Source organism: Hemiscyllium ocellatum, chromosome 44 (assembly GCF_020745735.1).
Source record: "Hemiscyllium ocellatum isolate sHemOce1 chromosome 44, sHemOce1.pat.X.cur, whole genome shotgun sequence".
Lineage (NCBI taxonomy): Eukaryota > Metazoa > Chordata > Chondrichthyes > Orectolobiformes > Hemiscylliidae > Hemiscyllium > Hemiscyllium ocellatum.
Genome location: NC_083444.1, coordinates 17,883,078 through 17,897,353, shown reverse-complemented (window position 1 = coordinate 17,897,353; position 14,276 = coordinate 17,883,078). Strand labels below are relative to the sequence as shown.

The following is a 14,276-nucleotide window of genomic DNA, read 5'->3' as shown; positions in this document are numbered from 1 at the left end:
TCTTTCGGTCTCCCTGTGTTTGACCCTCTCTTTCTCTCTGTCTCTGTGTGCTTGACCCTCTCTCTCTGTCTCTGTCTCCCTGTGTTTGACTCTCTCTCTCTGTCGCCCTGTTTTTGACCTTCTCTTTGTCTCCCTGTGTTTGACCCTCTCTCTCTATCTTCCTGTGTTTGACCCTGTCTCTCTGTCTCCCTGTGTTTGACCCTCTCTCTGTCTCTATCTCCCTGTGTTTGACCCTGTCTCTCTGTCTCTGTCTCCCTGTGTTTGACTCTCTGTCTCTCTCTATCTCCCTGTGTTTGACCCTTTCTGTCTCTATGTCTCTGTCTCCCTGTGTTTGACCTTTTCTGTCTCTGTCGCCCAGTGTTTGACCCTCACTCTCTGTCTCACTGTGTTTGATCTTCTCTCTCTCTCTCTGTCTCACTGTGTTTGATCTTCTCTCTCTCTGTCTCCCTGTGTATGACCCTCACTCTCTGCCTCTCTGTGTTTGACCCACTCGTCTCTGTCTCCCTGTGTTTGACCTTCTCTCTCTCTGTCTCCCTGTGTTTGGCTCTCTCTGTCTCTCTCTCTCTCTCCTGTCTCCCTGTGTTTGACTCTCTCTCTCTCTCTCTCTCTGTCTCACTGTGTTTGATCTTCTCTCTCCCTGTCTCCCTGTGTTTGACCCTCACTCTCTGTCTCCCTGCATATGAGCTATCTCTTTCGGTCTCCCTGTGTTTGACCCTCTCTTTCTCTCTGTCTCTGTGTGCTTGACCCTCTCTCTCTGTCTCTGTCTCCCTGTGTTTGACTCTCTCTCTCTGTCGCCCTGTTTTTGACCTTCTCTTTGTCTCCCTGTGTTTGACCCTCTCTCTCTATCTTCCTGTGTTTGACCCTGTCTCTCTGTCTCCCTGTGTTTGACCCTCTCTCTGTCTCTATCTCCCTGTGTTTGACCCTGTCTCTCTGTCTCTGTCTCCCTGTGTTTGACTCTCTGTCTCTCTCTATCTCCCTGTGTTTGACCCTTTCTGTCTCTATGTCTCTGTCTCCCTGTGTTTGACCTTTTCTGTCTCTGTCGCCCAGTGTTTGACCCTCACTCTCTGTCTCACTGTGTTTGATCTTCTCTCTCTCTCTCTGTCTCACTGTGTTTGATCTTCTCTCTCTCTGTCTCCCTGTGTATGACCCTCACTCTCTGCCTCTCTGTGTTTGACCCACTCGTCTCTGTCTCCCTGTGTTTGACCTTCTCTCTCTCTGTCTCCCTGTGTTTGGCTCTCTCTGTCTCTCTCTCTCTCTCCTGTCTCCCTGTGTTTGACTCTCTCTCTCTCTCTCTCTCTGTCTCACTGTGTTTGATCTTCTCTCTCTCTGTCTCCCTGTGTATGACCCTCACTCTCTGTCTCCCTGTGTTTGACCCACTCGTCTCTGTCCCCCTGTGTTTGACCCACTCTCTCTCTCTCCCTGTGTTTGACCTTCTCTCTGTCTCTGTCTCCCTGTGTTTGACCTTCTCTCTGTCTCTATCTCCCTGTGTTTGACCCTCTCTCTCTGTCTCCCTGTGTTTGACCTTCTCTCTCTGTCTCCCTGTGTTTGACCCCCCCCTTTCTCTCTCTCCCTGTGTTTGACCCTCTCTCTCTATCTCCCTGTGTTTGACCTTCTCTCTGTCTCTGTCTCCCTGTGTTTGACCTTCTCTCTGTCTCTGTCTCCCTGTGTCTGACCCTCTCTCTCTGTCTCCCTGTGTCTGACCCTCTCTCTCTGTCTCCCTGTGTCTGACCTTCTCTCTCTCACACAATGTTTGACTTCTCTTTCTCCCCCAGTGTTTGACCTTCAGTCTTTCCCTCTGTAGTTCCATGTGCAACACTCTCTCTCTATCCTGTCTTTGACTTTTTCTCTCTCTCCTGCGTTTAACCTTTTCCTTCTACCTCTCTTGTGTTTGAAGGTCTTTCCTGAGTGTTTCATGTTCTCTCTCTATCACTTTGGTTGACCTTCTCTCTTTAACCTCTGCCCATTAACGTTCTCTTTCTCTCCTCCTTTCCCGCTCCCTGCACACCCACAGGAGAAGCTGCCGTGGATGAGCTACATCAGCACAGTCGCCATCTTTGGTTTTGTGGCCTTCTTTGAAGTGGGCCCAGGTCCAATCCCATGGTTCATTGTGGCTGAACTCTTTAGCCAGGGGCCACGGCCAGCAGCGATGACCATTGCTGGATTCGCCAACTGGACCTCGAACTTCATCGTGGGGATGACCTTCCAATACATTGTGGTACGTCCGGGAGGGAGTGTGTGTGCGTGCATTTGTACTGGTGTGTGGTCTAGGCCCAACCATCTTCCACTGCTTCATCAATCACCTCCTCTCCATCACAAACTCAGAAGTGGGGATGCTCGCCAATGACTGCACGGTGTTCTGCAACTCCTCAGATACTGTTCAGATGCAGCAAGATCTGTGCAATATCCAGGCTGAGCAAGTGGTAAGTAAACTTTGCGCCTGGCAATGACCACCTCCAACAAGACAAACGTGAGGACTGCAGATTCTGGATATTAAAGTCAAGGTTAGAGTGGTGCTGGAAAAGCACAGCAGGTCAGGCAGCATTCGAGGAGCAGGAAAATTAACGTTTCGGGCAGGAGCCCTTCACCAGGCACCTGGAACGGCGATGTTCCTGCTCCTTGGCTGCTGCCTAACCTGCTGTGCTTCATCTCCAACGAGACAACCACTGCCCTTTGACATTCAATAGCATTACCATCACTGAATCACTACTATTGACATCCTGGGGATTATTATTAACCAGAAGCTTCAACTGGACTTGCCATATAAATACAGTGACAACAAGAGCAGACCAGAAGCTAGAAATCCTGCAGCAAATAGTGTTAAAGTTTTAGATGGAGAGGATCTTCTTAAATGCGTACAAGACAATTTTCTGATTCAGTATGTGGATGTACCTACTAGAGAAGGTGCAAGGTACTCTTGGGAAATAAGGCAGGGCAGGTGACTGAGGTGTCAGTGGGGGAACACTTTGGGGCCAGTGACCATTATTCTATTCATTTTAAAATAGTGATGGAAAAGGAAAGACCAGATCTAAAAGTTGAAGTTCTAAATTGAGGAAAGGCCAATTTTGATGGTATTAAGCAAGAACGTTTGAAAGCTGATTGGAGGCAGATGTTCGCAGGTAAAGGGACGGCTGGAAAATGGGAAGCCTTCAGAAATGAGATAACAAGAATCCAGACAAAGTATTTTCCTGTCAGGGTGAAAGGAAAGGCTGATAGATATAAGGAATACTGGATGACTAAAGAAATTGAGGGTTTGGTTAAGAAAAAGAAGGAAGCATATGTCAGGTATAGTCAGGATAGATCGAGTGAATCCTTAGAAGAGTATAATGAAAATAGGAGTATATATAAGAGGGAAATCAGGAGGGCAAAACGGGGACATGAGATGGCTTTGGCAAATAGAATTAAGGAGAATCCAAAGGGTTTTTACAAATTCAGAAAAGATTCACAAGGATGTTGCCAGGGTTGGAAGATCTGAGCTACAGGAAGAGGCTGAACAGGCTGGGGCTGTTTTCCCTGGAGCGTCGGAGGCTGAGGAGTGACCTTATAGAGGTTTACAAAATTATGAGGGGCATGGATAGGATAAATAGACAAAGTCTTTTCCCTGGGGTCTGGGAGTCCAGAACTGAGGTGGGCATAGGTTTAGGGTGAGAGGGGAAAGATATAAAAGAGACCTAAGGGGCAACTTTTTCATGCAGAGGGTGGTACGTGTATGGAATGAGCTGCCAGAGGATGTGGTGGAGGCTGGTACAATTGCAACATTTAAGAGGCATTCGGATGGGTATATGAATAGGAAGGGTTTGGAGGGATATGGGTCAGGGTGCTGGCAGGTGGGACTAGATTGGGTTGGGACATCTGGTTGGCATGGACAGATTGGACCGAAGGGTCTGTTTCTGTGCTGTACATCTCTATGACTCTATGACAAAAGGGTAACTAAGGAGAGAATAGGGCCCCTCAAAGATCAGCAAGGCGGCCTTTGTGTGGAGCCACAGAAAATGGGGGAGATACTAAATGAATATTGGAAAAGGATATGGAAGATGTAGACTGTAGGGAAATAGATGGTAACATCTTATAAAATGTCCAGATTTACAGAGGAGGAAGTGCTGGATGTCTTGAAACTGTTAAAGGTGGACAAATCCCCAGGACCTGATCAGGTGTACCCGAGAACTCTGTGGGAAGCTAGAGAAGTGATTGCTGGGCCTCTTGCTGAGATATTTGTATCATCGATAGGCACAGGTGAGGTGTTGGAAGACTGGAGGTTGGCAAATGTGGTGCCACTGTTTAAGAAGGGAGGCAAAGACAAGTCAGGGAACAATAGACCGGTGAGCCTGACCTCAGCAGTGGACAAGTTGTTGGAGGGAATCCTGAGGGACAGGATGGGGAAAGGAACCAACGTACTGGCATGGAATTAGGATTGGCTAACAGTTAGGGAGTAGGAATAAATTGTGTTGGCAGGGCAAGGATGCACACTTGGGCCCCACACTTGCTGTCAATATAGAGCAGTTTTGGGGTCCAAATGGAATATTTCCATTCTTGCAGATGGCGCAAAACGAGGTGGGAAAGTATGCAAATGGCGAATAATGCCAAGTGGCTTCAGGATATTTGGGACAGGTGAATGAGTGGGCAAGACATAAGCAAGGAATGTCAGCAGAGACCCACTCTCTCAGCAGACAGTGATGACAGTCGAGATTAGAGTGGTGCTGAAAAAGCGCAGCAGGTCAGGCAGCATCCGAGGAGCAGGAAAATCGACGTTTCGGGCAAAAGCCCTTCATCAGGATTCATTCCTGCTGAAGGGCTTTTGCCCAAAATGTTGATTTTCCTGTTCCTCAGATGCCGCCTGACTTGCTGTGCTTTTCCAGCACCACTCTAATCTTGACTCTGATCTCCAGTGCTCCCTTTCGCCTAGAGAGCAATGATAGGTGGGTTAACCAAAGCATCACTGTGTCTCAGTTGAGTCCCTCACAATAATCAGAGCCGGTGTGGGTCGGACCGATGCTATTGGCACTGTATCCCAACTGCTCAGCTGGATACACTAACTGAGCCCCACAGTGAGGGGGCAGGAATGTAGCAGTTGGAATGGTATGGAGGGAATGGGCCCACAGACGGAAACTGTTATTTGCACTATGCTGTAGATTCACCATAAAACCTTGGCAAATCTCTGCACGTCTTTTGATGCCAAATACAATGGACGGATAGCAGTCTGTTAAACAATTTTGAAAAAATACATTTCTGTTCTCTGTGAAGCATGCTGGGATATCCATGTGGACGGCACGGTGGCACAGTGGTTAGCACTGCTGCCTCACAGCGCCTGAGACCCGGGTTCAATTCCTGACTCAGGTGACTGACTGTGTGGAGTTTGCACGTTCTCCCCGTGTCTGCGTGGGTTTCCTCCCACAGTCCAAAGATGTGCGGTTCAGGTGAATTGGCCATGCTAAATTGCCCGTAGTGTTAGGTAAGGGGTAAATGTAGGGGTATGGGTGGGTTGCGGGTCGGTGTGGACTTGTTGAGGTCTGTTTCCGAAGGGCCTGTTTCCACTCTGTAAGTAATCTAATCTAATCCTCGGGTGGTGACAAGTGATACTGCAATGTAAGTCTCTCTGTCTTCCTCTTTCCCATTGCCAGGAGCTGTGTGGTCCGTTCGTTTTCCTTATCTTTGCCTTCCTGCTGATCGGCTTCTTTGGCTTCACCTACTTTAAGGTGCCGGAGACTCGGGGAAAGACATTTGATGAGATTGCCGCCTCTTTCCGCAGAAACCCTTCTCTCCTGGACCAGGAATTCAAGCAGAACAGCACTGAACTCGAATACCTTGATGATGACTCCAGTGTGTGAGAGCATGAGCGCGAGAGTGAGAGAGAAAGGGAAGGAGTGAACGTGAAAGTGAGGGAGCGAATAAGAGGCGAGAGTTTAAACTCAGCCTCACGGTTCACTTTAAATGGACGCTTTAGCAGCTGTTGTGGCTCTCCACTGTTAAATTAAAAAGTGTTGTGTGTCTTTTTTTTTAAATCTATGATTGTATTTTAAGGGGCAAAGGAGGTAAAAGAAGGAGAAAGGGTTTCCAGGAATCTGGCTCTGTCCAATCTAAATAAAATAAAGACAGGGACAGTCACAATAAACAAGAAGGTGGCCATTCTGTTGTGCCCGTGAGATAGCAAAGGCTGGGCTTTGTGACTTTGTGTCTTCTCAAAGGAGATCCACTTCTCAAGCTTCGGACTTATTTGTCAGCTGCAGCGAACCCACCCTCCTGCACCAGGCCGCTTTCCCTTTCAGACATGGGAAAGTAGGCCTGAGGCTTCAAGGCACCAGGGCAGGAGGACGGCGTTGTCATGGGGACCATCAGGTGAGGCAGAGGGCAGGAGGAAGATATCGTGATTGAAAGGGTAGTGAAGGGTGGAGGAGGTGGAACAGATAGAAATAGAGGAACAGGAGGAGGATGCATGGTGAAATTACCCCACAGAGGCCAGAATCCCGTCACCAAGACACCCTTTATTTACACACGTACAGACATGGGGTCTGACCAATTCGCTCAGAGTCAGACCCTAGAGTGAGGAGATTCCCTGAGACTCTTGTTTATTCTTTTCTTTTTTTTCCTAACTGCGGTAGTGCTTATTTTCCCCAGCACCCATGTTGTGTGTGTGCAGGTGTGAGACACAGTGAAAGACACAAAGTGTACGAATCTTTTATTCAGTTCCCACCACCAGGAAGAAAGGAAACACCCGAGTGGCCTGTGACAAGCAGTGCCCTTCACATCAAACAGTGAAGGGGAGGGCAGGGATTAAATCAAAATAGAGTTGGAGGGGGAAATAATGCACTCCACTCCCTGCAGCACACACCTCTCCCTGAACAACTCCAGGGTGTTGGTGGACACCGCGTGCTCCTTCTCCAGAGACACCCGGGCTCTAACGTAACCATGGAAGAGGGGCAGGCAGTCGGCCCTAACGACCCCCACCACAGCCCACTGCCTGGACCTGCTTATGGCCAGTTTGGCCAGGCCCAGGAGCAGACCCACCCACGAGGAGATCCTCCGACCTGGAGACTCCTGTTGTTTTTTTAAAAATTTGATTAAGCAATTCACAGTAACAGCTGGACACAGAGAAACAGCAATTTTACGAGTGAGAGGAGCAGCAAAGCCAGGCCCCAAGCCTTACCATTCAACCAGTTTTCAGGGAAATCAGGAACCTCAAATCCCAGTTTCAATCACTACAAAACGGTATAAACGACATTTATACATACAAGACAGTCCAACGATATAAAAAACAGTGCATGTGATACAGACTTCCGGAAAGCCAGCAAGCCTCCCAACCACCGGCCACTCTAAAGCAGCCCGCCCCGACACACCTTCCTGCTCTCCGTCCACCCTATGCCCCTTCCAGTTTGCAGTCCGCCCTGACACACCTTTCGACCACCTCTAGGACGGCGAGTTTTGAGAACATTTGTAGCACAGGTTGAGGTTTTGGATGTAGGTTTTGCTCACTGAGCTGAAAGGTTCACTTCCAGATGTTTCGTTACCTTACTAGGTCCCATCTTCAGTGGACCTCAGGCGAAGCAACGCTGAAAATTCCTGCTTTCTATTTGTATGTTTGGGTTTCTTTGGGTTGGTGATGTCAGAACATCACCACAGGAAATGACATCACCAACCCAAACATAGAAATAGAAAGCAGGAATATTCAGTATTGCTTCGTCTGAGGTCCACTGAAGATGGTATCCAGTAGGGTAATTAAATGTCTGGAAATGAATCTTTCAGTTTAGTGAGCAAACCTCCATCCAAAACCTCTAGGACAGCCCGCCCTGGTTCCCGCCTGGGGTGACAGCGGTCAGGATGGCCTACCCACCTTCCAGTTTCACTAACTGCCCTCAGCACCTTCTAACCACCTCTAGGTCAGCCCGCTCCCAGTGCCCGTCCAGGGTGACAGCACTGAGGACAGCTACCCACCTTCTGGCTCTCGGTCTGCCCCTACATACCATTGGACTCTCACCCATCCCGATGCGTTGTCCGGCCAGTGGGACAGCCTACCAGCCCTCAGGTTCACAGGATGGCCTACCTACCCTCCGGATCTCAGACTCCTGTTTTTTTTTTAAACTTTATTAAGCAATTACAAAACAGTTTACAAAACACAGTTTGCAAAAAGCAGTTAACACAGCTGTATACAACAGCAATTTTACGAGGGAGAGGAGCAGCAAAACCAGGCCCCAAACCCTAGCATTCAACCAGTTTTCAGGGAGATGAGGACAAACCTCAAATCCCAGGTTCACATATGACAAGACAGCGACAATGACGTTTGTACATAAAAAGCTGATCTAGTTACAGAAAAAACAGTGCATACAATACAGACCCAGCAAGTGCCCTGTCCCTCCCACCTTCCGACCACTCTAAGGCAGCCCGCCCCTACAGACCTTCCGGCTCTCAGTCCACCACATGCCCCTTCCAGTTCTCGGTCCGCCCTGACACACTTTTCGACCACCTCTAGGACAGCCCGCCCCGGTACCCACCCGGGATGACAACGGTCAGGACGGCCTACCCACCTTCTGGCTCTCTGTCTGCCCCTGCATATCATCGGGCTCTCACCCACCCCGATGCGCTGTCTGGCCAGGGGGCTATGCTGACACACCTTCCGGCCACCTCTAGGACAGCCTGTCCCCTTCCCTGGGACGACAACGTACAGGGTAGCCCACAAGCCTTCCAGATCTCAGCCTGCCCTTTCGCGCCTTCTGGCTCTCGGCTGCTCTGACACACCTCCGACCACCTCTAGGACAGCCTGTCCCGATTACCCCTTCTCAGGACAACAGCGCTCAGAACGGCCTACCCACCTTTTGGCTCTCAGGGCAACTGGCATCAGGGTGGCCTACCCACCCTCCGGCTTTTGGGGTGAGACTCCTGGTTATTTTTTTAAAGTTTATTAACGAATTACAAAACAATTTACAAAAAACAGTTAACATTAACAGCTGGACACAGAGAAACAGCAATTTTACGAGGGAGAGGAGCAGCAAAGCCAGGCCCCAAGCCTGACCATTCAACCAGTTTTCAGGGAAATCAGGAACCTCAAATCCCAGTTTCAAACATTACAAGACAGCAACAATGACATTTGTACATAAGGTAAAAACAATGACTGCAGATGCTGGAAACCAGAGTTTAGATTAGAGTGGTGCTGGAAAAGCACAGCAGGTCAGGCAGCTTCCGAGGGAGCAATAAAATTGACTTTTCGGGCAAAAGCCCTTCATCAGGAATTCCTGATGAAGGGCTTTTGCCTGAAACATCAATTTTCCTGCTCCTCGGATGCTGCCTAAACTGCTGTGCTTTTCCAGCACCACTCTAATCTAAACATTTGTACATAAGACAATCCAATTACATAAAAAAACTCTGCATACAATACAGACCCATCAAGCCCCCGTCCCTCTCACCTTCCGGCCACTCTAAGGCAGCCCGCCCCTACGCATCTTTCGGCTCTTGGTCCACCCTGTGCCCCATCCTTCGGACACAAAGATGACCACCTACCCTTCGTTCTCTATCTGGGGCTGTTTGTGCTCTGTAACAGCCAAAGCCGGGGAACCATATGCTGTTGGGCATTCCTCTCCATTGGTCCACCAGTGAGGCAACACTCCCCCGATACCATCAAACGTCAGCACTACTTCTCGTTCGGATCGTAACGGGCCAACACCTTAGATGACGAGAGCTACTGTTTCACTTGTCTGAAGGTGATCTCATGGCCATGGGTGCATTTCCAAGGCTACCCCTTTCTCAATAGCAGGAGTCAGGGTTGGCAGGATGGAGGCCGGGTTACCGCTGAACTTTCTGGAACAATTTAGTCCCCAGTGTCCAGGTATGTGCAGGCTCGGTGGATTAGCCATGGGAAATGCAGGGTTACAGGGATGGGGAAGGAGGGCGGTTGTGTCTGTTTGGAATGCCCTTTGGAGAGTCAGTGGAAGTTTTGGGCGGAATGTCGTGCTTCCATGCTGCAGGACGTCGATGATGATTCTAAGATAAATCTGCAAGCCAAGGAAAGACCTAAGCTCCAGTACAAAGCTGGGAGCCGGAACTCCTTTTATCATGATCTCCCAATGGGTGTTACCCAGTTTTGTTGACTCTGTAACCCAGGTAGGTAACTTGGGTTGTGTGGAACACGCATTATTCCCGTCTAGAGTGTACACCCACCTCAGAGAAACATTGAAGCACTATGTCCAAGTAGTTGTTAAATTGTCAGCCGGATAAATGGGGTAGACCTTGTCAAGTGTTCCCCATTGTCCACTGGAGAAGGCCTCAGGCTGATGGTTCCCCAGATGGCAGTCTTGTATATTGGTACAAATCCTGGTGGGTATTAGCTGCGGCATACGTCTGGAAGTCCTCATCCAGTCGCAATTGCAGGTGCACATGGCTTATGCCCAGTTTCGAGGGGAACTCACCACCCCCCGCCACCTTGCCAGATTTATGTCTGAGTCCTCTCTGTGAGGGATGAGGTATTTATCCAGCTGTTTACCATTTGCTTCCAACCCACTCGAAGGTAAACAGACCCATCAGGCTCAGTCCAGTCAGTGCTGCCCATTCCCAACCTGCACTGGCTTGATGGTTCCTTCATTCTCCAGCCTCCTCGTTTCTGCCTCTACTTTCTCACTTTAGTGGCAGGCGCTTTTGTTACGTCGTTAATCCCATGTACCAAACGGTATCTCAGCATCTCATCCAGATTCCAAAAGCACATCCCACTCTCCTCATGCTGAAATAATTCCCCAGAGGGCGGTATTCCCTCACCAAGTCGCCCCAGGTATTCACCGGCACAGTAGGTGCATTCTGACCAGCCAACTCAGAGCCACTCCCTCGAGGGAGGAGAATCCCTGCGACTCCTGTCGCTACCTGTCAGCCAGATAGGGAGGGGGGGTAGGGGCTGGAGGGGGTTACAGAGACAGGGAGAGGGGGTAAGGGCTGGAGGGGGTTACAGAGGTAGGGAGGGGTGTAGGGCCTGGAAGGGGTTACAGAGGTAGGGAGGGGGGTAGGGCCTCGAGGGGATTACAGAGGTAGGGAGGAGGGTAGGGGCGGGAGGGGGTTACAGATGTAGGGAGGGGGTTAGGGGCTGGAGGGGGTTACAGAGATGGGGGGGTAGGGGCTGGAGGGGGTTACAGGCATAGGGAGGGGGAGGTGGAGCTGGAGGGGGTTACAGAGACAGGGAGAGGGGGTAAGGGCTGGAGGGGGTTACAGAGGTAGGGAGGGGTGTAGGGCCTGGAAGGGGTTACAGAGGTAGGGAGGGGGGTAGGGCCTCGAGGGGGTTACAGAGATAGGGAGGAGGGTAGGGGCGGGAGGGGGTTACAGATGTAGGGAGGGGGTTAGGGGCTGGAGGGGGTTACAGAGATGGGGGGGTAGGGGCTGGAGGGGGTTACAGGCATAGGGAGGGGGAGGTGGGGCTGGAGGAGGGGACAGAGACAAGGAGGGGGTGTAGGGACTGGAGGAGTTACAGAGATATGGAGGGGATCGGGGCTGGAGGAGGGAAGAGAGATAAGGAGGGGGTGTAGGGACTGGAGGAGGTTATAGAGATAGGGAGGGGGTGTAGGGGCTGGATAGGGTGACAGAGATAGGGAGGGGGTGTAGGGGCTGGAGGTGTTTACAGAGATAAGGAGGGGTGTAGGGGCTGGGGGGGCTACAGAGATAGGCAGGAGGTGTAGGGACTGGAGGAGGATACAGAGATAGGGAGGGTAGGGGCTGTAGGAGGTGACAGAGATAGGGAGGGGGTGTAGAGGCTGGAGGTGGGGACAGAGATAGGGAGGGATTATAGAGGCTGGAGGGGGTGACAGAGATAGTGAGGGGGTGTAGGGGCTACAGGGGGCTACAGAGTAGGGAGGGGGTGTAGGGGCTGGAGGTGGGGACAGAAAGGGAGGAGGGGATTAGGGGCTGGAGGAGGGAAGGGAGATAAGGAGGGGGTGTAGGAACTGGAGGAGGTTATAGAGATAGGGAGGGGGTGTAGGGACTGGAGGAGGTTATAGAGATAAGGAGGGGGTGTAGGGACTGGAGGAGGTTATAGAGATAAGGAGGGGGTGTAGGGGCTGGAGGAGTTTACAGAGAGAGGGAGGGGATTATGGGCTAGAGGAGGGGAGAGAGATAAAGAGGGGGTGTAGGAACTGGAGGAGGTTATAGAGATAGGGAGGGGTGTAGAGGCTGGATAGGGTGACAGAGATAAGGAGCGGTTGTAGGGGCTGGAGGGGGCTACAGAGATAGGGAGGGGGTTAGGGGCTAGAGGAGGGGAAAGAGATAAGGAGGAGGTTATAGAGATACAGAGGGGGTGTAGGGGCTGGATAGGGTGACAGAGATAGAGAGCGAGTGTAGGGGCTGGAGGGGGTTTCAGAGATAGGGAGGGGGTGCAGGGGCTGGAGGGGGCTACAGAGATAGGGATGGGGTGTAGGGGCTGGAGGTGGGGACAGAAATAGGGAAGAGATTAGGGGTTAGAGGAGGGAAGAGAGATAAGGAGGGGGTAGGGACTGGAGGAGGTTATAGAGATAAGGAGGGGGTGTAGGGGCTGGAGGGGTTTACAGAGATAGGGAGGGGATTAGGGGCTAGAGGAGGGGAGAGAGATAAGGAGGGAGTGTAGGGACTGGAGGAGGTTATAGAGATAGGGAGGGAGTGTAGGGACTGGATAGGGTGACAGAGGTACGGAGCGGTTGTAGGGGCTGGAGGGGGTTACAGAGATAGGGAGGGGGTGCAGGGGCTGGAGGGGGCTACAGCGATAGGGAGGGTTGGTAGGGGATGGAGGTGGGGACAGAGATAGGGAGGGAGTGTAGGGACTAGAGGAGGGGACAGAGATATGGAGGTGTGTAGGGGCTGGAGGGGGTGACCGAGATAGGGAGGTGGTGTAGAGACTGGAGGTGGGGACAGAGATAGGGAGGGGGTGTAGGGGCTGGAGTGGGTGACCGAGATGGGGAGGGTGTGTAGGGGCTAGTGGGGGCTACAGAGATAGGGAGGGGGTGTAGGGGCTGGAGGTGTGGACAGAGATAGGAGAGGGTGTAGGGGCTGGGGGGGTAACAGAAATAGGGAGGGGATGTAGGGGCTGGAGGAGGGGACAGAGACAAGAAGTAGGGTCGGGAGTGGGTGCAGAGGCTGGAGGAGGGGGCAGAGACAAGAAGGGGGTGTAGAGACTGGAGGAGCTACAGAGAAAGGGAGGGGATTAGGGGCTGGAGGAGGCGTCAGAGATAGGGAGGGGGTGTAGGGACTGGAGAGGGTTAAAGAGATAGGGAGGAGATGTAGTGGCTGGAGGGGGTTACAGAGATAAGGAGGGGGTGTAAAGGCTGCAGGAGTTGACAGAGATAGTGAGGGGGTGTAGAGGCTGGAGGAGGGGACAGAGACAGGAAGGGTTGTAGGGGCTGGACGAGGTGACAGAGATTGGGAGGGGTTGTAAGGGCTGGAGGAGGGGTCACAGATAGGGAGGTGGTGTAGGGACTGCAGGGGGCTAAATAGATTGGGAGGAGTTGTCGGGGCTGGAGGAGAGGATAGAGATAAGGAGGGTGTGTAGGGACTGGAGGGATTTACAGAGATAGGGAAAGGTGTCGGGGTTGGAGGAGGGAACAAAGATAGGGAGGGGGTGTAAAGGCTGGAGATGGGGACAGAGATAGGGAGGAGGTGTGGGGGATGGAGGGGGCTTATACAGAGATAGGGAGGGGGTGTAGGGGCTGGAGGAGGTGACAGAGATAGGGAGGGGGTGTAGGGGATGGAGGGGGCTTATACAGAGATAGGGAGGGGGTGTAAAGGCTGGAGATGGGGACAGAGATAGGGAGGAGGTGTGGGGGATGGAGGGGGCTTATACAGAGATAGGGAGGGGGTGTAGGGGCTGGAGGAGGTGACAGAGATAGGGAGGGGGTGTAGGGGATGGAGGGGGCTTATACAGAGATAGGGAGGAGGTGTGGGGGATGGAGGGGGCTTACAGAGATAGGGAGGGGGTGTAGGGGCTGGAGGAGGTGACAGAGATAGGGAGGGGGTGTAGGGGCTGGAGGAGGGGACAGAGATAGGGATGGTTTGTTGGGGCAGGAGTGGGTTACACAGATGGGGGGTGTAGGGACTGGAGGGGGTAACAGAAAAAGGGAGATGGTGTCAGGGCTGGAGAGGATTACAGAGAAAGGGAAGGGGTGTAGTGGCTGGAGGGGGTGACAGAGATAGGGAGTGGTTATAGGGGCTGGAGGGGCTTACAGAGATTGGAAGGCGGTGTAGGGGCTGTAGGAGGTTTCAGAGATAATGAGGGGTTGCAGGGACTGGAAGAGGGGAGGGGGTGTAGGGGCTGGATGGGGGGGACAGGGATTGGGAGGGAGGGTACAGGCTGA

At 51.8% G+C, this 14,276-nt stretch overlaps 1 protein-coding gene across 1 annotated transcript in view; it reads left to right on the top strand.

Moving 5' to 3' along the window:
• LOC132835334 (solute carrier family 2, facilitated glucose transporter member 4-like) overlaps positions 1-5,996 on the top strand; it is a 67,931-nt gene extending 61,935 nt beyond the window's left edge. The window contains exons 10-11 of the mRNA XM_060854777.1: positions 2,012-2,215; positions 5,616-5,996. Of these exons, the coding sequence (XP_060710760.1) occupies positions 2,012-2,215; positions 5,616-5,822 (411 nt within the window). The 3' untranslated portion in view covers positions 5,823-5,996. The remainder of the gene's footprint in view (positions 1-2,011; positions 2,216-5,615) is intronic.
• Positions 5,997-14,276: the final 8,280 nt, after the last annotated feature.